This window comes from Cyclopterus lumpus, chromosome 23 (genome assembly GCF_009769545.1).
Source record: "Cyclopterus lumpus isolate fCycLum1 chromosome 23, fCycLum1.pri, whole genome shotgun sequence".
NCBI lineage: Eukaryota > Metazoa > Chordata > Actinopteri > Perciformes > Cyclopteridae > Cyclopterus > Cyclopterus lumpus.
This window is the reverse complement of record NC_046988.1, coordinates 16,513,913-16,536,175: the sequence shown is the minus strand read 5'-3', so window position 1 is coordinate 16,536,175 and position 22,263 is coordinate 16,513,913. Positions and strand designations below refer to the sequence as shown.

The 22,263-nt window shown below is 45.5% G+C and overlaps 1 protein-coding gene across 2 annotated transcripts; it reads left to right on the top strand.

Moving 5' to 3' along the window:
- The first annotated feature begins 4,243 nt into the window (after positions 1–4,243).
- Positions 4,244–21,846, top strand: kiaa0930 (KIAA0930 ortholog). Of its 2 annotated transcripts, none has more exons than XM_034526188.1 (10): positions 4,244–4,698; positions 9,296–9,462; positions 9,660–9,764; positions 10,601–10,678; positions 15,164–15,265; positions 15,648–15,788; positions 16,604–16,792; positions 16,991–17,150; positions 18,740–18,895; positions 20,307–21,846. In XM_034526188.1, exons 1-10 carry the CDS (start codon positions 4,479–4,481, stop codon positions 20,345–20,347), a joined length of 1,359 nt encoding a protein of 452 aa, XP_034382079.1. In that variant the 5' UTR covers positions 4,244–4,478; the 3' UTR covers positions 20,348–21,846. The 2 variants fall into 2 exon arrangements, with proteins under 2 accessions (XP_034382079.1, XP_034382080.1); XM_034526189.1 differs by having other exon boundaries at positions 4,245–4,620.
- The last annotated feature ends 417 nt before the right edge of the window (positions 21,847–22,263 follow it).

Below are 22,263 nucleotides of genomic sequence, written 5' to 3'. Positions count from 1 at the left end.
TTTCCGTGGAGCTCGTGAGACAATGACGTCATCTTTTGTCCTAAAACAAAGGACGCGTTTGTTTAATCAGCCGCGATTCACCGGCGACGAGGTCCCCTCCGCGGGGGCGGGGTTAGCTGCGGTGAAACACCGGTGTGTGAACCTATTCCGCTACCGGTTTATCGTGTGACCTTTCTGAAGGGGCACCGGATGAACCGGGGGCAGTTCTCACTGTAACACCTGTTACTTTATCCAGGCGAAGGCTGGAGTTAAGGCATGAAGTCAGTCCTCTGACCGGTAACACATCTAACGTTACAGTCTCCCGTTACCTCAGTCCTCTGACCGGTAACACATCTAACGTTACGCTCTCCCGTTACCTCAGTCCTCTGACCGGTAACACATCTAACGTTACGCTCTCCCGTTACCTCAGTCCTCTGACCGGTAACACATCTAACGTTACAGTCTCCCGTTACCTCAGTCCTCTGACCGGTAACACATCCAACGTTACGCTCTCCCGTTACCTCAGTCCTCTGACCGGTAACACATCTAACGTTACGCTCTCCCGTTACCTCAGTCCTCTGACCGGTAACACATCTAACGTTACGCTCTCCCGTTACCTCAGTCCTCTGACCGGTAACACATCTAACGTTACACTCTCCCGTTACCTCAGTCCTCTGACCGGTAACACATCTAACGTTACGCTCTCCCGTTACCTCAGTCCTCTGACCGGTAACACATCTAACGTTACGCTCTCCCGTTACCTCAGTCCTCTGACCGGTAACACATCTAACGTTACGCTCTCCCGTTACCTCAGTCCTCTGACCGGTAACACATCTAACGTTACAGTCTCCCGTTACCTCAGTCCTCTGACCGGTAACACATCTAACGTTACGCTCTCCCGTTACCTCAGTCCTCTGACCGGTAACACATCTAACGTTACAGTCTCCCGTTACCTCAGTCCTCTGACCGGTAACACATCTAACGTTACGCTCTCCCGTTACCTCAGTCCTCTGACCGGTAACACATCTAACGTTACACTCTCCCGTTACCTCAGTCCTCTGACCGGTAACACATCTAACGTTACAGTCTCCCGTTACCTCAGTCCTCTGACCGGTAACACATCTAACGTTACGCTCTCCCGTTACCTCAGTCCTCTGACCGGTAACACATCTAACGTTACGCTCTCCCGTTACCTCAGTCCTCTGACCGGTAACACATCTAACGTTACAGTCTCCCGTTACCTCAGTCCTCTGACCGGTAACACATCTAACGTTACGCTCTCCCGTTACCTCAGTCCTCTGACCGGTAACACATCTAACGTTACAGTCTCCCGTTACCTCAGTCCTCTGACCGGTAACACATCTAACGTTACGCTCTCCCGTTACCTCAGTCCTCTGACCGGTAACACATCTAACGTTACACTCTCCCGTTACCTCAGTCCTCTGACCGGTAACACATCTAACGTTACGCTCTCCCGTTACCTCAGTCCTCTGACCGGTAACACATCTAACGTTACGCTCTCCCGTTACCTCAGTCCTCTGACCGGTAACACATCTAACGTTACAGTCTCCCGTTACCTCAGTCCTCTGACCGGTAACACATCTAACGTTACGCTCTCCCGTTACCTCAGTCCTCTGACCGGTAACACATCTAACGTTACGCTCTCCCGTTACCTCAGTCCTCTGACCGGTAACACATCTAACGTTACAGTCTCCCGTTACCTCAGTCCTCTGACCGGTAACACATCTAACGTTACAGTCTCCCGTTACCTCAGTCCTCTGACCGGTAACACATCTAACGTTACGCTCTCCCGTTACCTCAGTCCTCTGACCGGTAACACATCTAACATTACGCTCTCCCGTTACCTCAGTCCTCTGACCGGTAACACATCTAACGTTACAGTCTCCCGTTACCTCAGTCCTCTGACCGGTAACACATCTAACGTTACTCTCTCCCGTTACCTCAGTCCTCTGACCGGTAACACATCTAACGTTACGCTCTCCCGTTACCTCAGTCCTCTGACCGGTAACACATCTAACGTTACGCTCTCCCGTTACCTCAGTCCTCTGACCGGTAACACATCTAACGTTACGCTCTCCCGTTACCTCAGTCCTCTGACCGGTAACACATCTAACGTTACGCTCTCCCGTTACCTCAGTCCTCTGACCGGTAACACATCTAACGTTACAGTCTCCCGTTACCTCAGTCCTCTGACCGGTAACACATCTAACGTTACACTCTCCCGTTACCTCAGTCCTCTGACCGGTAACACATCTAACGTTACAGTCTCCCGTTACCTCAGTCCTCTGACCGGTAACACATCTAACGTTACGCTCTCCCGTTACCTCAGTCCTCTGACCGGTAACACATCTAACGTTACACTCTCCCGTTACCTCAGTCCTCTGACCGGTAACACATCTAACGTTACAGTCTCCCGTTACCTCAGTCCTCTGACCGGTAACACATCTAACGTTACGCTCTCCCGTTACCTCAGTCCTCTGACCGGTAACACATCTAACGTTACGCTCTCCCGTTACCTCAGTCCTCTGACCGGTAACACATCTAACGTTACACTCTCCCGTTACCTCAGTCCTCTGACCGGTAACACATCTAACGTTACGCTCTCCCGTTACCTCAGTCCTCTGACCGGTAACACATCTAACGTTACGCTCTCCCGTTACCTCAGTCCTCTGACCGGTAACACATCTAACGTTACACTCTCCCGTTACCTCAGTCCTCTGACCGGTAACACATCTAACGTTACAGTCTCCCGTTACCTCAGTCCTCTGACCGGTAACACATCTAACGTTACGCTCTCCCGTTACCTCAGTCCTCTGACCGGTAACACATCTAACGTTACGCTCTCCCGTTACCTCAGTCCTCTGACCGGTAACACATCTAACGTTACACTCTCCCGTTACCTCAGTCCTCTGACCGGTAACACATCTAACGTTACGCTCTCCCGTTACCTCAGTCCTCTGACCGGTAACACATCTAACGTTACGCTCTCCCGTTACCTCAGTCCTCTGACCGGTAACACATCTAACGTTACGCTCTCCCGTTACCTCAGTCCTCTGACCGGTAACACATCTAACGTTACGCTCTCCCGTTACCTCAGTCCTCTGACCGGTAACACATCTAACGTTACGCTCTCCCGTTACCTCAGTCCTCTGACCGGTAACACATCTAACGTTACACTCTCCCGTTACCTCAGTCCTCTGACCGGTAACACATCTAACGTTACACTCTCCCGTTACCTCAGTCCTCTGACCGGTAACACATCTAACGTTACGCTCTCCCGTTACCTCAGTCCTCTGACCGGTAACACATCTAACGTTACGCTCTCCCGTTACCTCAGTCCTCTGACCGGTAACACATCTAACGTTACACTCTCCCGTTACCTCAGTCCTCTGACCGGTAACACATCTAACGTTACAGTCTCCCGTTACCTCAGTCCTCTGACCGGTAACACATCTAACGTTACGCTCTCCCGTTACCTCAGTCCTCTGACCGGTAACACATCTAACGTTACGCTCTCCCGTTACCTCAGTCCTCTGACCGGTAACACATCTAACGTTACACTCTCCCGTTACCTCAGTCCTCTGACCGGTAACACATCTAACGTTACACTCTCCCGTTACCTCAGTCCTCTGACCGGTAACACATCTAACGTTACAGTCTCCCGTTACCTCAGTCCTCCTCTGGTTTGTGATAGTCTCCGCCCACCAGCCGGGCGGGGACTATCCTTCATGCTGAAAGGGGTGCGCCTGATTCATGACCCGCTCAGCGCCGGAGGAGAGCAGACCCAGTTTACTTAATAAAGACATATTTTAAAAATAAATTACTGTATATATATTGATTTATATATATTTTGATATATTATATATCTTTCATACATGTATATTATATTCATATCTCTAATAGTTCTGTTGTTGTTGTAATTGTTTTTTATAATCATAATTCAGAACTTTTGACGTACAAAGTTATAGTTATGACATAAATAAAAATGATTCATAATATAATTCATGACAAAAAAATAGTCATAAAAAAGGCTACATTTAAATGCTTCTATACATATTCATAAACTCTCTAAAATATATATAAAAAGTTAAATAAAGCAAATTAAAACATTTATCTTTCAATTTTTTATTTTTTATTTGCTCCTTTACCTTTTAGTTGTTGCCTGTGATAAATTATACGGCGGGTCACTGAATGCGCCAGGTGACCGTATTATCTGTAACACCTGTCAGGTGCGCTGTCCCTTTAAGAGCCTCGTGTTGATACCGGAAGTGTGAGGGGTGTTTCCAGCTGATCTGCACAACAGAAGGACCGGAGTCTCCCTCAGCAGCTACCCGACCTGCCTGCCCCTTTCCCCCGCAGCACGGCGGAGCACACCCCGGCGGCGCACGGCTCTCCATCGGGGTCAGTCCGAGGCCCGGACCGGAGGGAGGATCCTCGGTGTCCCTCCCGGTGCACACTGTCATGATCCCGGCGCGGAGATGGCGTCCTTCCCCGGTTTGTGTCAGGCCGTCGGGCCCGAGGAGGAGAGCGCAGAGCTGGACGGGTCTCTGCGGCAGATGCTGAAGGCCATCGCGGACGAGAGGAACCGGCTCAGCGTCCGGCAGGAGACCAGCGGGCTCGGTGAGCTGGGGGGTCCCGATGAGGCCCCCGGGCCGGTGCTCTGGATGCTCTGCCCCCCGCAGGGAAATACCACCTCGTGTGTGTATTTGTACCTCAACCAGATAGTTATCACCAGAGTACTCTGATAACTAGAGACGACATGTACTTATACCACACAATACTCTGCTACAAGTACTTATACCACACAGTACTCTGCTACAAGTACTAATACCACACAGTACTCTGCTACAAGTACTAATACCACACAATACTCTGCTACAAGTACTAATACCACAAATACTCTGCTACAAGTACTAATACCACAAATACTCTGCTACAAGTACTAATACCACAAATACTCTGCTACAAGTACTAATACCACACAGTACTCTGCTACAAGTACTAATACCACAAATACTCTGCTACAAGTACTTATACCACACAGTACTCTGCTACAAGTACTAATACCACAAATACTCTGCTACAAGTACTAATACCACACAGTACTCTGCTACAAGTACTAATACCACAAATACTCTGCTACAAGTACTAATACCACACAGTACTCTGCTACAAGTACTAATACCACAAATACTCTGCTACAAGTACTAATACCACACAATACTCTGCTACAAGTACTAATACCACACAATACTCTGCTACAAGTACTAATACCACAAATACTCTGCTACAAGTACTTATACCACACAGTACTCTGCTACAAGTACTAATACCACAAATACTCTGCTACAAGTACTAATACCACACAATACTCTGCTACAAGTACTAATACCACACAATACTCTGCTACAAGTACTAATACCACAAATACTCTGCTACAAGTACTAATACCACACAATACTCTGCTACAAGTACTAATACCACACAATACTCTGCTACAAGTACTAATACCACAAATACTCTGCTACAAGTACTTATACCACACAGTACTCTGCTACAAGTACTAATACCACACAATACTCTGCTACAAGTACTAATACCACACAGTACTCTGCTACAAGTACTAATACCACACAACAAATACTCTGCTACAAGTACTAATACCACACAATACTCTGCTACAAGTACTAATACCACACAACAAATACTCTGCTACAAGTACTAATACCACACAATACTCTGCTACAAGTACTAATACCACACAATACTCTGCTACAAGTACTAATACCACACAACAAATACTCTGCTACAAGTACTAATACCACACAATACTCTGCTACAAGTACTAATACCACACAACAAATACTCTGCTACAAGTACTAATACCACACAATACTCTGCTACAAGTACTAATACCACACAGTACTCTGCTACAAGTACTAATACCACACAATACTCTGCTACAAGTACTAATACCACAAATACTCTGCTACAAGTACTAATACCACACAGTACTCTGCTACAAGTACTAATACCACACAATACTCTGCTACAAGTACTTATACCACACAGTACTCTGCTACAAGTACTAATACCACACAATACTCTGCTACAAGTACTAATACCACACAATACTCTGCTACAAGTACTTATACCACACAGTACTCTGCTACAAGTACTAATACCACACAATACTCTGCTACAAGTACTAATACCACACAATACTCTGCTACAAGTACTAATACCACACAATACTCTGCTACAAGTACTAATACCACACAATACTCTGCTACAAGTACTTATACCACACAGTACTCTGCTACAAGTACTAATACCACACAATACTCTGCTACAAGTACTAATACCACACAATACTCTGCTACAAGTACTAATACCACACAACAAATACTCTGCTACAAGTACTAATACCACACAATACTCTGCTACAAGTACTAATACCACACAGTACTCTGCTACAAGTACTAATACCACACAGTACTCTGCTACAAGTACTAATACCACACAATACTCTGCTACAAGTACTAATACCACACAGTACTCTGCTACAAGTACTAATACCACACAGTACTCTGCTACAAGTACTAATACCACACAATACTCTGCTACAAGTACTAATACCACACAACAAATACTCTGCTACAAGTACTAATACCACACAATACTCTGCTACAAGTACTAATACCACACAGTACTCTGCTACAAGTACTAATACCACACAGTACTCTGCTACAAGTACTAATACCACACAGTACTCTGCTACAAGTACTAATACCACACAACAAATACTCTGCTAGTCAAAGTACTAATACCACACAATACTCTGCTACAAGTACTAATACCACACAGTACTCTGCTACAAGTACTAATACCACACAACAAATACTCTGATAGTCAAAGTACTAATACTACACAACAAATACTCTGATAGTCAAAGTACTAATACCACACAACAAATACTCTGATAGTCAAAGTACTAATACCACACAACAAATACTCTGATAGTCAAAGTACTAATACTACACAACAAATACTCTGATAGTCAAAGTACTAATACTACACAACAAATACTCTGATAGTCAAAGTACTAATACTACACAACAAATACTCTGATAGTCAAAGTACTAATACTACACAACAAATACTCTGATAGTCAAAGTACTAATACTACACAACAAATACTCTGATAGTCAAAGTACTAATACTACACAACAAATACTCTGATAGTCAAAGTACTAATACTACACAACAAATACTCTGATAGTCAAAGTACTAATACTACACAATAACAACAACAACAACAATAATGAAATGATCACACAACAAGTCCACATGTTTTTATGGGATTTGTTGACAAATAAATAATTTCTATTTTTTTGGGACGATGACAAGTTAATAATTATTTAGTGTCTCTAATTAAACTGACACGCTGATATTTTAGTTAATTAAGACCAAAGATCGATTCATTGACATCGGTATGTTTAATTTAATTAAAAATATTAAATTATTCAAAATTTGTATAGTAATTTGAACAATTGCAATTTAATTATTAATTTGATTGTTATTATTTTGATATCCGAAGGATCAGTATCTGATTTTTGGTTAGAAAACACAGTTTTAATAAGTAATAAATGTACATAATTAACAATAACTCTAAACTAGAACATGGTTCCGTGTCTCGTGGAACCAGTTGAATGGAGCAGAAGCTGCAGAGATGAACATCAATGAGGTTTAATTACCTCGGAACCTCGGCTATAAATACCCGGTTCTCCTGTTCAGCAGCAGACAGAAGGAACGGGGAGACGGAGAACACAGAACGTCCTGCTGAATGTTTCAGTTCCTGTCCTGGTTTTCACTCAGCTGTGTGTGACTGTAGGAGGTTCTATGGGTCTTTTAGGTGGTTCTATGGGTCCTTTAAGAGGCTCTTGTGGTTCTTAAAGTTGTTCTTTGGATCCTTTAGGTGGTTCTAGGGGTCCTTTAGGAGGCTCTTGTGGTTCTTAAGGTTGTTCTAGTGGTCCTTTTAGATTGTCCTAGTGGCTCTTAAAGTGGTTCTTTATGTTGTTCTAGTGGTCCGGTTCTAGTGGTCCTTTAGATGGTTCTTTAGGAGGTTCTAGTGGTCCTTTTAGATGGTTCTTTATGAGGTTCTAGTGGTCCTTTAGGTTATTCTAGTGGTCCGGTTCTAGTGGTTCTTTAGGTTATTCTAGTGGTCCTTTAGGAGGTTCTAGTGGTCCTTTTAGATGGTTCTTTATGAGGTTCTAGTGGTCCTTTAGGTTGTTCTAGTGGTCCTTTAGGAGGTTCTAGTGGTCCTTTAGGTGGTTCTTTATGAGGTTCTAGTGGTCCTTTAGGTTATTCTAGTGGTCCGGTTCTAGTGGTTCTTTAGGTTGTTCTAGTGGTCCTTTAGGAGGTTCTAGTGGTCCTTTAGGTGGTTCTTTATGAGGTTCTAGTGGTCCTTTAGGTTATTCTAGTGGTCCGGTTCTAGTGGTTCTTTAGGTTGTTCTAGTGGTCCTTTAGGAGGTTCTAGTGGTCCTTTAGGTGGTTCTTTATGAGGTTCTAGTGGTCCTTTAGGTTATTCTAGTGGTCCTATAGGTGGTTGTGGTGGTTCTAGTGGTTCTAGTTCCAGTATGGATCTCTGTTGGAGCGTCACACTGTTTATATAACGGTCATGAATATTTCTCCTCGCAGCCAGCAGAGATGCATTCTGGGGGATTCACTTTCCTCAGATGATGAAACTTGATGTATTTTTAAAACGGGATACGCAGCTAAAAATAGATCCGGACTTTTCTGAAGGTCTCTGCTGCAGAACCCTGGATAAGGAACCCAAATAAAGAAAGTCAATATTCAGTTCACGTTCAATAACCACAGACTAAACGTTCTAAAGGTTCTTGTTCTTTTTGTTTTTGTTTATTTAGACTTGTTGATTTATTATCAGAGTGTTTCACAGCTTTGATGACTAATGTTATTTGTTTGTTAGACAAATGAAAAACAATACTTCATGTTTCATCAACAAACCACTTTATACTTTAGATACACTTTCATTTTTATTTTCCTTTGTTATTTAAATTCTTAAATGTAAAATGCTGTTTTATTGTTTTGTATATATGTAAACATGTTTACAAATATATAAATCTGCCCCGTGGGGACAAATAAAGTAAAATCTAATGTTCTGCCACACAATCAGGAGCAGGAAGTGTTGTGGTTCCACTGTGTTTAATTTCCGTATAGTTACGGTTCCGTGTGTGTTTCCGTATATTTACGGTTCCGTCTGTGTTTCCGTCAGGCGGCTTTAAGGACGACCGCATCGTGTTCTGGACCTGGATGTTCTCCACGTACTTCATGGAGAAGTTTGCTCCCCGACAGGATGACATGCTGTTCTACGTCCGCAGGAAGCTGGCCTACGACGGCGTTGCCGGCGGCGACGGCAGCAACAACAACGAGGGCAAGAAGGTGACGAGCGGTCCTTCAGTCTGGGTCATGTTCCACAGGAAGTCCCGCCTTAATCACTTCTTTGTTTACGTGCCATCTTTATTTGATCAAACACTAAGAGAACGTCTTCGATGTTGAGGTCCGTCTGTTGTGATGATGTGTTATTTAGATGACACACACACACACACAGTCAGATATAAGTGTGTGTTGTGTTCCAGGTGGAGGTGGAGGTCTACAGGAGAGACTCCAAGAAGCTGCCCGGCCTCGGGGACCCCGACATCGACTGGGAGGAGAGCGTCTACCTGAACCTCATTCTGCAGAAGGTGAGAGATATATTATATGTATATATATATATATATATATATATATATATATATATATATATATATATATATGTATGTATATATATGTATATATATATATATATATATATGTATATATATATATATGTATGTATATATATATATATGTATATGTATATATATATATATACGTATATATATATATATGTATATATATATATATGTATGTATATATATGTATATGTATATATATATATATATATATACGTATATATATATACGTATATAAATTATGACGTAACTGAACACCTTCGTTAATTAAGTTTGTAACAATAAGAAACTAATATTCTAGGAGATGAACATAAAATATCTCTGTATGCAGACGATGTGATGTCATATCTCAGTTGTTTGTAACACTTGTTTCTAATATTTTGTCATAAACGGAGAACGTGACGTTTAGATTTTGGGGGAAAAGTTCCAACGACGTCGTTATTGAAGCTAACGACCAACTTTCTACTCATGTTGCATTCATATTCCCCCAAAAATACCTCATATACAGTGTAATTATGAATGAGTTATAAGTAAAGAACCAAAATGAGGCAATAACAGCGAAAGAAGATTACTCAAAATCAAACTTTCTTTCACACAAAGTTTGTCCTAAATATGAATAAATACAGCTTCTTTTTTTATCCAGTAAAATGAAGTTAGTGTTTATCAGTGCAGGACGTTACAACAAGTGTGCAAGTAAAAATATAAAAAATATGACCTTAAAAAAATTATAATAATTTATTAATTAAAGTCGGATTTTGTGATATTTGTCCACTGACACCCACAATAACTCGTAAATATCTCTGCAGTTGGACTACGTGGTGACGTGTGCAGTCTGCACGCGCTCAGACGCAGGAGACATCCACATCCACAGGAAGAAATGTCAGGTGTGAACGTCGGTGTGAACGTCGGGTGTGAACGTCGTCGGGTGTGAACGTCGGGTGTGAACGTCGTCGGGTGTGAACGTCGTCGGGTGTGAACGTCGTCGGGTGTGAACGTCGTCGGGTGTGAACGTCGGGTGTGAACGTCGGTGTGAACGTCGTCGGGTGTGAACGTCGTCGGGTGTGAACGTCGTCGGGTGTGAACGTCGGGTGTGAACGTCGTCGGGTGTGAACGTCGTCGGGTGTGAACGTCGTCGGGTGTGAACGTCGTCGGGTGTGAACGTCGGTGTGAACGTCGTCGGGTGTGAACGTCGGTGTGAACGTCGTCGGTGTGAACGTCGGGTGTGAACGTCGTCGGGTGTGAACGTCGTCGGGTGTGAACATCGGGTGTGAACGTCGGGTGTGAAAGTCGGGTGTGAAAGTCGTCGGGTGTGAACGTCGTCGGGTGTGAACGTCGTCGGGTGTGAAAGTCGTCGGGTGGGAACGTCGTCGGGTGGGAACGTCGGTGTGAACGTCGGTGTGAACTTCGGGTGTGAACGTCGTCGGGTGTGAACGTCGTCGGGTGTGAACATCGGGTGTGAACGTCGGGTGTGAAAGTCGGGTGTGAAAGTCGTCGGGTGTGAACGTCGTCGGGTGTGAACGTCGTCGGGTGTGAAAGTCGTCGGGTGGGAACGTCGTCGGGTGGGAACGTCGGTGTGAACGTCGGTGTGAACTTCGGGTGTGAACGTCGTCGGGTGTGAACGTCGTCGGTGTGAACGTCGGGTGTGAAAGTCGGGTGTGAAAGTCGTCGGGTGTGAACGTCGTCGGGTGTGAACATCGGGTGTGAAAGTCGTCGGGTGTGAACGTCGTCGGGTGTGAACGTCGTCGGGTGTGAACATCGGGTGTGAAAGTCGGGTGTGAAAGTCGTCGGGTGTGAACGTCGTCGGGTGTGAACGTCGGGTGTGAAAGTCGGGTGTGAAAGTCGTCGGGTGTGAAAGTCGTCGGGTGTGAACGTCGTCGGGTGTGAACATCGGGTGTGAAAGTCGTCGGGTGTGAACGTCGTCGGGTGTGAACGTCGTCGGGTGTGAACGTCGTCGGGTGTGAACGTCGGTGTGAAAGTCGGGTTTGAACGTCGTCGGGTGTGAACGTCGGGTGTGAACGTCGTCGGGTGTGAAAGTCGTCGGGTGGGAACGTCGTCGGGTGGGAACGTCGGTGTGAACGTCGGTGTGAACTTCGGGTGTGAACGTCGTCGGGTGTGAACGTCGTCGGTGTGAACGTCGGGTGTGAAAGTCGGGTGTGAAAGTCGTCGGGTGTGAACGTCGTCGGGTGTGAACATCGGGTGTGAAAGTCGTCGGGTGTGAACGTCGTCGGGTGTGAACGTCGTCGGGTGTGAACATCGGGTGTGAAAGTCGGGTGTGAAAGTCGTCGGGTGTGAACGTCGTCGGGTGTGAACGTCGGGTGTGAAAGTCGGGTGTGAAAGTCGTCGGGTGTGAAAGTCGTCGGGTGTGAACGTCGTCGGGTGTGAACATCGGGTGTGAAAGTCGTCGGGTGTGAACGTCGTCGGGTGTGAACGTCGTCGGGTGTGAACGTCGTCGGGTGTGAACGTCGGTGTGAAAGTCGGGTTTGAACGTCGTCGGGTGTGAACGTCGGGTGTGAACGTTGTCGGGTGTGAACGTCGGGTGTGAACGTCGGTGTGAAAGTCGGGTTTGAACGTCGTCGGGTGTGAACGTCGTCGGGTGTGAACGTTGTCGGGTGTGAACGTCGGGTGTGAACGTCGGTGTGAACGTCGGGTGTGAACGTCGGGTGTGAACGTCGGTGTGAACGTCGGGTGTGAACGTCGTCGGGTGTGAACGTCGTCGGGTGTGAACGTCGTCGGGTGTGAACGTCGGGTGTGAACGTCGGGTGTGAACGTCGGGTGTGAACGTCGTCGGGTGTGAACGTCGTCGGGTGTGAACGTCGTCGGGTGTGAACGTCGTCGGGTGTGAACGTCGTCGGGTTGTGAACGTCGGGTGGTGAACGTCGGTGTGAACGTCGTCGGGTGTGAACGTCGTCGGGTGTGAACGTCGTCGGGTGTGAACGTCGGGTGTGAACGTCGTCGGGTGTGAACGTCGTCGGGTGTGAACGTCGTCGGGTGTGAACGTCGTCGGGTGTGAACGTCGGTGTGAACGTCGTCGGGTGTGAACGTCGGTGTGAACGTCGTCGGTGTGAACGTCGGGTGTGAACGTCGTCGGGTGTGAACGTCGTCGGGTGTGAACATCGGGTGTGAACGTCGGGTGTGAAAGTCGGGTGTGAAAGTCGTCGGGTGTGAACGTCGTCGGGTGTGAACGTCGTCGGGTGTGAACGTCGGGTGTGAACATCGGGTGTGAAAGTCGTCGGGTGTGAACGTCGTCGGGTGTGAACGTCGTCGGGTGTGAACGTCGTCGGGTGTGAACGTCGGGTGTGAACATCGGGTGTGAAAGTCGTCGGGTGGGAACGTCGTCGGGTGGGAACGTTGGTGTGAACGTCGGTGTGAACGTCGGTGTGAACGTCGTCGGGTGGGAACGTCGTCGGTGTGAACGTCGGGTGTGAAAGTCGGGTGTGAAAGTCGTCGGGTGTGAACGTCGTCGGGTGTGAACGTCGTCGGGTGTGAACGTCGGGTGTGAAAGTCGTCGGGTGTGAACGTCGTCGGGTGTGAACGTCGTCGGGTGTGAACGTCGTCGGGTGTGAACGTCGTCGGGTGTGAAAGTCGTCGGGTGTGAACGTCGTCGGGTGTGAACGTCGTCGGGTGTGAACGTCGGTGTGAAAGTCGGGTTTGAACGTCGTCGGGTGTGAACGTTGTCGGGTGTGAACGTCGTCGGGTGTGAACGTCGTCGGGTGGGAACGTCGTCGGGTGTGAAAGTCGTCGGGTGGGAACGTCGTCGGGTGGGAACGTTGGTGTGAACGTCGGTGTGAACTTCGGGTGTGAACGTCGTCGGGTGGGAACGTCGTCGGGTGGGAACGTCGTCGGGTGTGAAAGTCGTCGGGTGGGAACGTCGTCGGGTGGGAACGTTGGTGTGAACGTCGGTGTGAACTTCGGGTGTGAACGTCGTCGGGTGTGAACGTCGGGTGTGAACGTCGGTGTGAACGTCGGTGTGAACGTCGTCGGGTGTGAAAGTCGTCGGGTGTGAACGTCGTCGGGTGTGAACGTCGTCGGGTGTGAACGTCGTCGGGTGTGAACGTCGTCGGGTGTGAACATCGGGTGTGAACATCGGGTGTGAACGTCGGGTGTGAACGTCGGTGTGAACGTCGGTGTGAACGTCGGTGTGAACTTCGGGTGTGAACGTCGTCGGGTGTGAACGTCGTCGGGTGTGAAAGTCGTCGGGTGTGAACGTCGTCGGGTGTGAACGTCGTCGGGTGTGAACATCGTCGGGTGTGAACATCGGGTGTGAACGTCGGGTGTGAACGTCGGTGTGAACGTCGGTGTGAACGTCGGTGTGAACGTCGGTGTGAACGTCGTCGGGTGTGAAAGTCGTCGGGTGTGAACGTCATCGGTGTGAACGTCGTCGGGTGTGAACGTCGTCGGGTGTGAAAGTCGTCGGGTGTGAACGTCGTCGGGTGTGAACGTCGGTGTGAACGTCGGGTGTGAAAGTCGTCGGGTGTGAAAGTCGTCGGGTGTGAACGTCGGTGTGAACGTCGGGTGTGAAAGTCGGTGTGAACGTCGGTGTGAACGTCGGTGTGAACGTCGGTGTGAACATCGGGTGTGAACGTCGGGTGTGAACGTCGGTGTGAACGTCGGTGTGAACGTCGGTGTGAACGTCGGTGTGAACGTCGTCGGGTGTGAAAGTCGTCGGGTGTGAACGTCGTCGGTGTGAACGTCGTCGGGTGTGAACGTCGTCGGGTGTGAACATCGTCGGGTGTGAACATCGGGTGTGAACGTCGGGTGTGAACGTCGGTGTGAACGTCGGTGTGAACGTCGGTGTGAACGTCGGTGTGAACGTCGTCGGGTGTGAAAGTCGTCGGGTGTGAACGTCATCGGTGTGAACGTCGTCGGGTGTGAACGTCGTCGGGTGTGAAAGTCGTCGGGTGTGAACGTCGTCGGGTGTGAAAGTCGTCGGGTGTGAACGTCGTCGGGTGTGAAAGTCGTCGGGTGTGAACGTCGTCGGGTGTGAACGTCGGTGTGAACGTCGGGTGTGAAAGTCGTCGGTGTGAACGTCGTCGGGTGTGAACGTCGTCGGGTGTGAAAGTCGTCGGGTGTGAACGTCGTCGGGTGTGAACGTCGGTGTGAACGTCGGGTGTGAAAGTCGTCGGGTGTGAACGTCGTCGGGTGTGAACGTCGGTGTGAACGTCGGGTGTGAAAGTCGTCGGGTGTGAACGTCGTCGGGTGTGAACGTCGGTGTGAACGTCGGGTGTGAAAGTCGTCGGGTGTGAACGTCGTCGGGTGTGAACGTCGGTGTGAACGTCGGGTGTGAAAGTCGTCGGGTGTGAACGTCGTCGGGTGTGAACGTCGGGTGTGAACATCATGTGTGAACCAACGCGGCTGAACTGTGTTCACAGGAAGTGTTCGCGTCTCCCAGCAAACACGCCATGGACAGCAAAGGGGAGGAGTCTAAAATGAGCTACCCCAACATCTTCTTCATGATCGACAACTTTGAGGAGGTAACCGCCCACTTTAAAAGGAGAGGAGGAGAATAACACGTTTTGAGGTGTTCAGGGACCGTCGGAAAGATGAAAATCTGACGATCATAAAGGATTTTGCAGCTTCTGACTGCTTCGTCCCGCTCAAACTTTTATTTAGCGGGTATACAAACAAACATTTAACTGAACATTTCCAAATGTTTTACAAATATCAGAAGAAATTAATTTAGTTTTTGACGCAGACTTTAATGTTTGGATATAAATCTTTTGTATTTATTTTTTGTTTGTACAACCAAACACATTTTTGTGTTTGTATAATTTTTTTTATTTTGTAGATGATTGTTGTTTTCCTTATTATTATTATTATTATTATTATTATTATTATGTGTTCACGTGCGTGCAGGTGTTCAGCGACATGACGGTGGGCGAGGGCGAGATGGTGTGTGTGGAGCTGGTGGCGAGTGACAAGAGCAACACCTTCCAGGGTGTCATCTTCCAGGGCTCGATCCGCTACGAGGCCCTGAAGAAGGTCTACGACAACCGGGTGAGCTAACATGCTAATGCTAATCATTATTAGGGTCCCAGCGGCTGACCCTATTGAAATTGCTTCGTCTACATTGGGAGCATTTCTGGGGTACGTAGACATTTTTAAAACTAACCATATTTTGCACGCTTGTCAGGCTTCGTGAAAATAGCCGTCTGATCAACGAGTCTAATTTTTGCAATTCATAGTTGCTCTCTAGCGCCCCCTCCAATTTTGACCGGCGACGCCCCTCACCCAGAATGTCCGATTGACTTGAAATTTTTCACACATGTTAACTTACACCTGCTCTACAAAAAAGCCTCTCACACCCCTAAGCTCCGCCTACTTAGATTTTCCGCCATTTTGAATTTTGTGAAAAACACCTAATTGACTTTCTTAACTACATGCTTGGTCCAAATCAACAAAACCTGATATCAATCCAGTTAGTTTACAATAACCCACATACTAAAAGCTAATGCAGCTATATCATGTTGAACATTAGCATGTTTCATAGCTACCTATAACCGTGCGCAACATGCTAACAGTAACATCTTAACATGCTAACATTAGCATTATTATTTACTGCTATTTCTTTCTTTTTTTTCTTTAATGGTTATTATTCTTTAACGCATTTTATATTATAAAGTAAACCAAAAGAAACATGATCCTCTTAAAGCTAATGCTACTATAACATGCCAACGCGTTAAGCGTTAGCATGTTTTCTATCTTAGCATGCTAACAGTAGTTAATAATGACATTAACTAACACATTTGACCTTTTGTAAAACTAGCAATAGAACTTTAAAAAGCAATATAAATACATGTTGTTGGTTTCAGGTGAGCGTAGCTGCTAAGATGGCCCAGCGGATGTCGTTCGGCTTCTACAAGTACAACAACATGGAGTTCGTGAGAATGAAGGGTCCGCAGGGCAAAGGTCACGCTGAGATGGCCGTCAGCAGGGTGCCGACCGGCGACACCTCCCCCTGCGGCACCGAGGAGGACCAGGCGTCGCCTGTGCACGAGAGGGTGAGGAAATCAAACCCACACACAACCTGAGTGCGCTCCGAACAAGGAAATCAGGTCGAGAACAATAAAATCTGCTTTGCATACAAAAACTTCCTGTTTACCAGAACCAAGAGTAAATGTATGTAAGTATTCCACTCAAAGTAGCTCTTGTGTGTACTAGTACTAGTCCAGTACATAACGAGCTCCGTGCCTCTCCAGGTGACGTCCTTCAGCACGCCTCCGACTCCGGAGAGGAACCGGCCGTCCTTCTTCTCTCCGTCTCTGAGACGCAAAGCGCCCCGAAACCGAAACGCAGAGATGAAGAAGTCTCACTCGGCCAACGACAGTGAAGAGTTCTTCAGGGAGGAGGAGGACGAAGGTAGGAACCACTAACGAGCTGGTAGGAACCACTAAAGAGCTGGTAGGAACCACTAACGAGCTGGTAGGAACCACTAACGAGCTGGTAGGAACCACTAACGAGCTGGTAGGAACCACTAAAGAGCTGGTAGGAACCACTAACGAGCTGGTAGGAACCACTAACGAGCTGGTAGGAACCACTAAAGAGCTGGTAGGAACCACTAACGAGCTGGTAGGAACCACTAACGAGCTGGTAGGAACCACTAAAGAGCTGGTAGGAACCACTAACGAGCTGGTAGGAACCACTAACGATGGTAGGAACCACTAACGATGGTAGGAACCACTACAGACTGGTAGGAACCACGAATGAGCTGGTAGGAACCACTAAAGAGCTGGTAGGAACCACTAACGAGCTGGTAGGAACCACTAACGAGCTGGTAGGAACCACTAACGATGGTAGGAACCACTAACGATGGTAGGAACCACGAATGAGCTGGTAGGAACCACGAATGAACTGGTAGGAACCACTAAAGAGCTGGTAGGAACCACTACAGACTGGTAGGAACCACGAATGAGCTGGTAGGAACCACTAATGAACTGGTAGGAACCACTAAAGAGCTGGTAGGAACCACTACAGACTGGTAGGAACCACTAACGAGCTGGTAGGAACCACTAAAGAGCTGGTAGGAACCACTAACGAGCTGGTAGGAACCACTAAAGAGCTGGTAGGAACCACTAAAGAGCTGGTAGGAACCACTAACGAGCTGGTAGGAACCACTAACGAGCTGGTAGGAACCACTAACGAGCTGGTAGGAACCACGAATGAGCTGGTAGGAACCACTAATGAACTGGTAGGAACCACTAACGAGCTAGTAGGAACCACAAATGAACTGGTAGGAACCACTAACGAGCTGGTAGTAACCACAAATGAACTGGTAGGAACCACGAATGAGCTGGTAGGAACCACAAATGAGCTGGTAGGAACCACTAATGAACTGGTAGGAACCACTAATGAACTGGTAGGAACCACTAACGAGCTGGGTCTGTGTGTCCGTGTATGTGTGTGTGTGTGTGTGTGTCTGTGTCTGTGTCCTTGTGTGTGTGTGTGTCCCCGTGTGTGTGTGTGTCCTTGTGTGTGTCCTTGTGTGTGTGTGTGTCCCTGTGTCTGTGTGTGTCCTTGTGTGTCCTTGTGTGTGTGTGTGTGTCCCTGTGTGTGTGTGTGTCCCTGTGTGTGTCTGTGTCTGTCTGTCTGTGTGTGTCCTTGTGTGTTCTTGTGTGTGTCTGTGTGTGTCCTTGTGTGTGTTCTTGTGTGTGTCTGTGTGTGTGTGTGTCTGTCTGTCTGTGTGTGTGTGTGTGTCCTTGTGTGTGTTCTTGTGTGTGTCTGTGTGTGTGTCTGTCTGTGTGTCTGTCTGTCTGTGTGTGTGTGTGTGTCCTTGTGTGTGTTCTTGTGTGTTCTTGTGTGTGTCTGTGTGTGTGTGTCTGTCTGTCTGTGTGTGTGTGTGTCCTTGTGTGTGTCCTTGTGTGTGTCTGTGTGTGTGTCTGTCTGTCTGTGTGTGTGTGTGTGTGTCCTTGTGTGTGTTCTTGTGTGTGTCTGTGTGTGTGTGTCCTCAGATCTCCACTCCACCTCCAACCTCCGGTCCCGTTCTCTCTCTGGAACCGGTCGCTCTCTGGTCGGTTCGTGGCTGAAACTCAACCGGACCGACGATTCCTTCCTGCTCTACTCACACCTGACCTACGTCACGCTGCCGCTGCACCGCATCACCGCAGGTCAGAGGTCACCGACACAACATGCGACTTGTAATAACATGTGGTGATGTACGACATGCAACGACGTCACGACTCGTTGTAACATGTGATGACGTCACGACTCGTTATAACATGTGATGACGTCACGACTTGTTATAACATGTGATGACGTCACGACTTGTTATAACATGTGATGACGTCACGACTTGTTATAACATGTGATGACGTCACGACTTGTTATAACATGTGATGACGTCACGACTTGTTATAACATGTGATGACGTCACGACTTGTTATAACATGTGATGACGTCACGACTAGTTATAACATGTGATGACGTCACGACTCGTTATAACATGTGATGACTTAATAACTTGTTAGAACATGTGATGACGTCACGACTCGTTATAACATGTGATGACGTCACGACTTGTTATAACATGTGATGACGTCACGACTTGTTATAACATGTGATGACGTCACGACTAGTTATAACATGTGATGACGTCACGACTAGTTATAACATGTGATGACTTAATAACTTGTTAGAACATGTGATGACGTCACGACTCGTTATAACATGTGATGACGTCACGACTTGTTATAACATGTGATGACGTCACGACTTGTTATAACATGTGATGACGTCACGACTAGTTATAACATGTGATGACGTCACGACTCGTTATAACATGTGATGACTTAATAACTTGTTAGAACATGTGATGACGTCACGACTCGTTATAACATGTGATGACGTCACGACTCGTTATAACATGTGATGACTTAATAACTTGTTAGAACATGTGATGACGTCACGACTCGTTATAACATGTGATGACTTAATAACTTGTTATAACATGTGATGACGTCACGACTTGTTATAACATGTGATGACGTCACGACTTGTTATAACATGTGATGACGTCACGACTCGTTATAACATGTGATGACGTCACGACTAGTTATAACATGTGATGACTTAATAACTTGTTATAACATGTGATGACGTCACGACTAGTTATAACATGTGATGACGTCACGACTTGTTATAACATGTGATGACGTCACGACTCGTTATAACATGTGATGACGTCACGACTTGTTATAACATGTGATGACGTCACAACTTGTTATAACATGTGATGACGTCACGACTCGTTATAACATGTGATGACGTCACGACTCGTTATAACATGTGATGACTTAATAACTCGTTATAACATGTGATGACGTCTCGACTTGTTATAACATGTGATGACTTAATAACTCGTTATAACATGTGATGACTTAATAACTCGTTATAACATGTGATGACGTCTCGACTTGTTATAACATGTGATGACTTAATAACTCGTTATAACATGTGATGACGTCTCGACTCGTTATAACATGTGATGACGTCACGACTTGTTATAACATGTGATGACAGACATCCTGGAGGTGAGGCAGAAGCCCATCCTGATGACGTAGCAGCGCTGACTCCCTCAGAGCATCACTACCAAGTGCCTCCTGCATCAGGCCAGAGACCACAGCGCCCCCCGGTGTCCAGACCGAGACCAACAACCAAACATCTGCTTCAGAGGAGACGAACAAACCAGCCATTCAGGAAGTGCCTCTTCTTCTTCTTCAGGTCACATGACATGAGTGCGAAAAGGCGATTGGCTGAACTCTGACCAGGAAGTGAAGAATGTGTTTTCTTGTAAATATGCTGCTGCTTTACTCACTGAGACGCCTCGACTGAAGGTTCTGCTTTTAATCGTCGTGGTTTTCTTTTTTCAATATTACCCACGACGACGGGCCTCCAAGTGTTTTTGTATGGGAGGAAACAGGAAGTGGAGAAACAGGAAGTGGAGACGACTTCAGTCCTTTAACGGGACAAAGTGACATCACAGTGAATTCACCGGTTTTCATCCCTTTGACAAATATTTGTCTCATTTAGTCTGAATGTCAAAAATATGAGAAGAACAACTTTATGTTCATCACAACATCAAGAAATGTTACAAAAGTGCTCAAATAACAACTTTAAGAAGCACATCTGAGAACATGTTACCAGCAATTATTTAGTATTCACTTTAGTGTTTTATCAGCATTCTTTACTACCTACACTCTAAATTATTAAAATTACTTCAATAAAGAAAATTAAAAGAAATCACTTTTACTTTAATTGAAAAATGACCTAATTCACAATATCAAAATAAAATCATAATTTTACCATAATTAAATTACCACAAACTAAAATGTAATAAATAATATTACAGATTATATTAGTCTTTAAATGATAAACATTTAACAATCTCATTGTTTGATTTGACCACCAGCAACTTTTTTTAAATCAACAAATAAGAAAACGACTGATAACTTAAAAGAATTTAACTATTGATTATTGACGAGAACACTAATTGCCTTTTATCAACTGATCATCTAAACCCTGAGCGAGTTATTTAATTATTTCTAATTGTAAATTTCCAAAAAGTATCTTTGAACTCACCAACAGTTTCTAATGTGTGCAGTCACAGCGCTATTATTATTATTATTATTATTATTATAATAACTACAATTTAATTCTTGTTTAAAAAGATACAGATGAACGACAACTGTTGGTCAAATAAAAGAACATTTAATTATTTAACTGTTCAAAGAAAAATCTTAAAAATTGTAAAAACAAAAGTGTAGCATTGTGATTCTTTAACAAACACGTTAATTATTTTTTTTTGTTTATTTATCTAAACTGAAAGAACTCAACTTCAGGAGTCAAGAAATTCACGACGCTAAATTTGTGACTTTAATCTCAAAATATATTTATTGTAACTTTACGACTTTATAGTTTTTTCTCTGAAGATCAAACTTCAGTTGATTTAGTTAAATTAGAAAATGATATATATATATTATTTTAGCTGAGGGTTTGATAAAAGAAACTCTAGTCGACTTTATGCTTTAAAAACCAAGTGGAATAAAATCAGCTTCTTGTTGTTGTTGTTGTTGTTGTTGTCCCTTCGAGCTCCTGAAGCCTTAAATCTTTCACTTCATGTTCAAACATTTTAAACTTCCAAACATCGTTCGTAGATTCACAGAAACACAAACGGTCTGTAAAATATTAAAAATAACAAACGTCCACAACGATCAATCAATAATCACTTTCCTTTAACTCTCGATCAATAATCAAATGTAATCATAGAAAACTAGAATTAAAGTTAGAACTGAAATAAATAAAATCTTAAAACATTATTTTGATGTTTAAGAAGTTTTTAGACACTTATATAACTTCAAGCTGTTATTGATAAATGTTCCAGAAGCTCTGAGAGGAAAAATATATAATTCTGATCTAAATAGTTTGATTTAATCTTCATAATTAGTCATCAGTGTGTTGTAGTTCTCACTTTGGCCAC

Bases quoted from the DNA above. Each gene is read 5' to 3' on its own strand.
- kiaa0930 (XM_034526188.1), top strand. From the start codon at position 4,479: ATGGCGTCCTTCCCCGGTTTGTGTCAGGCCGTCGGGCCCGAGGAGGAG. The intron at 16,793-16,990 runs GTGAGGAAATCA...GTGCCTCTCCAG, and splicing joins CGTCGCCTGTGCACGAGAGG to GTGACGTCCTTCAGCACGCC. The intron at 18,896-20,306 runs GTCAGAGGTCAC...ATGTGATGACAG, and splicing joins GCTGCACCGCATCACCGCAG to ACATCCTGGAGGTGAGGCAG.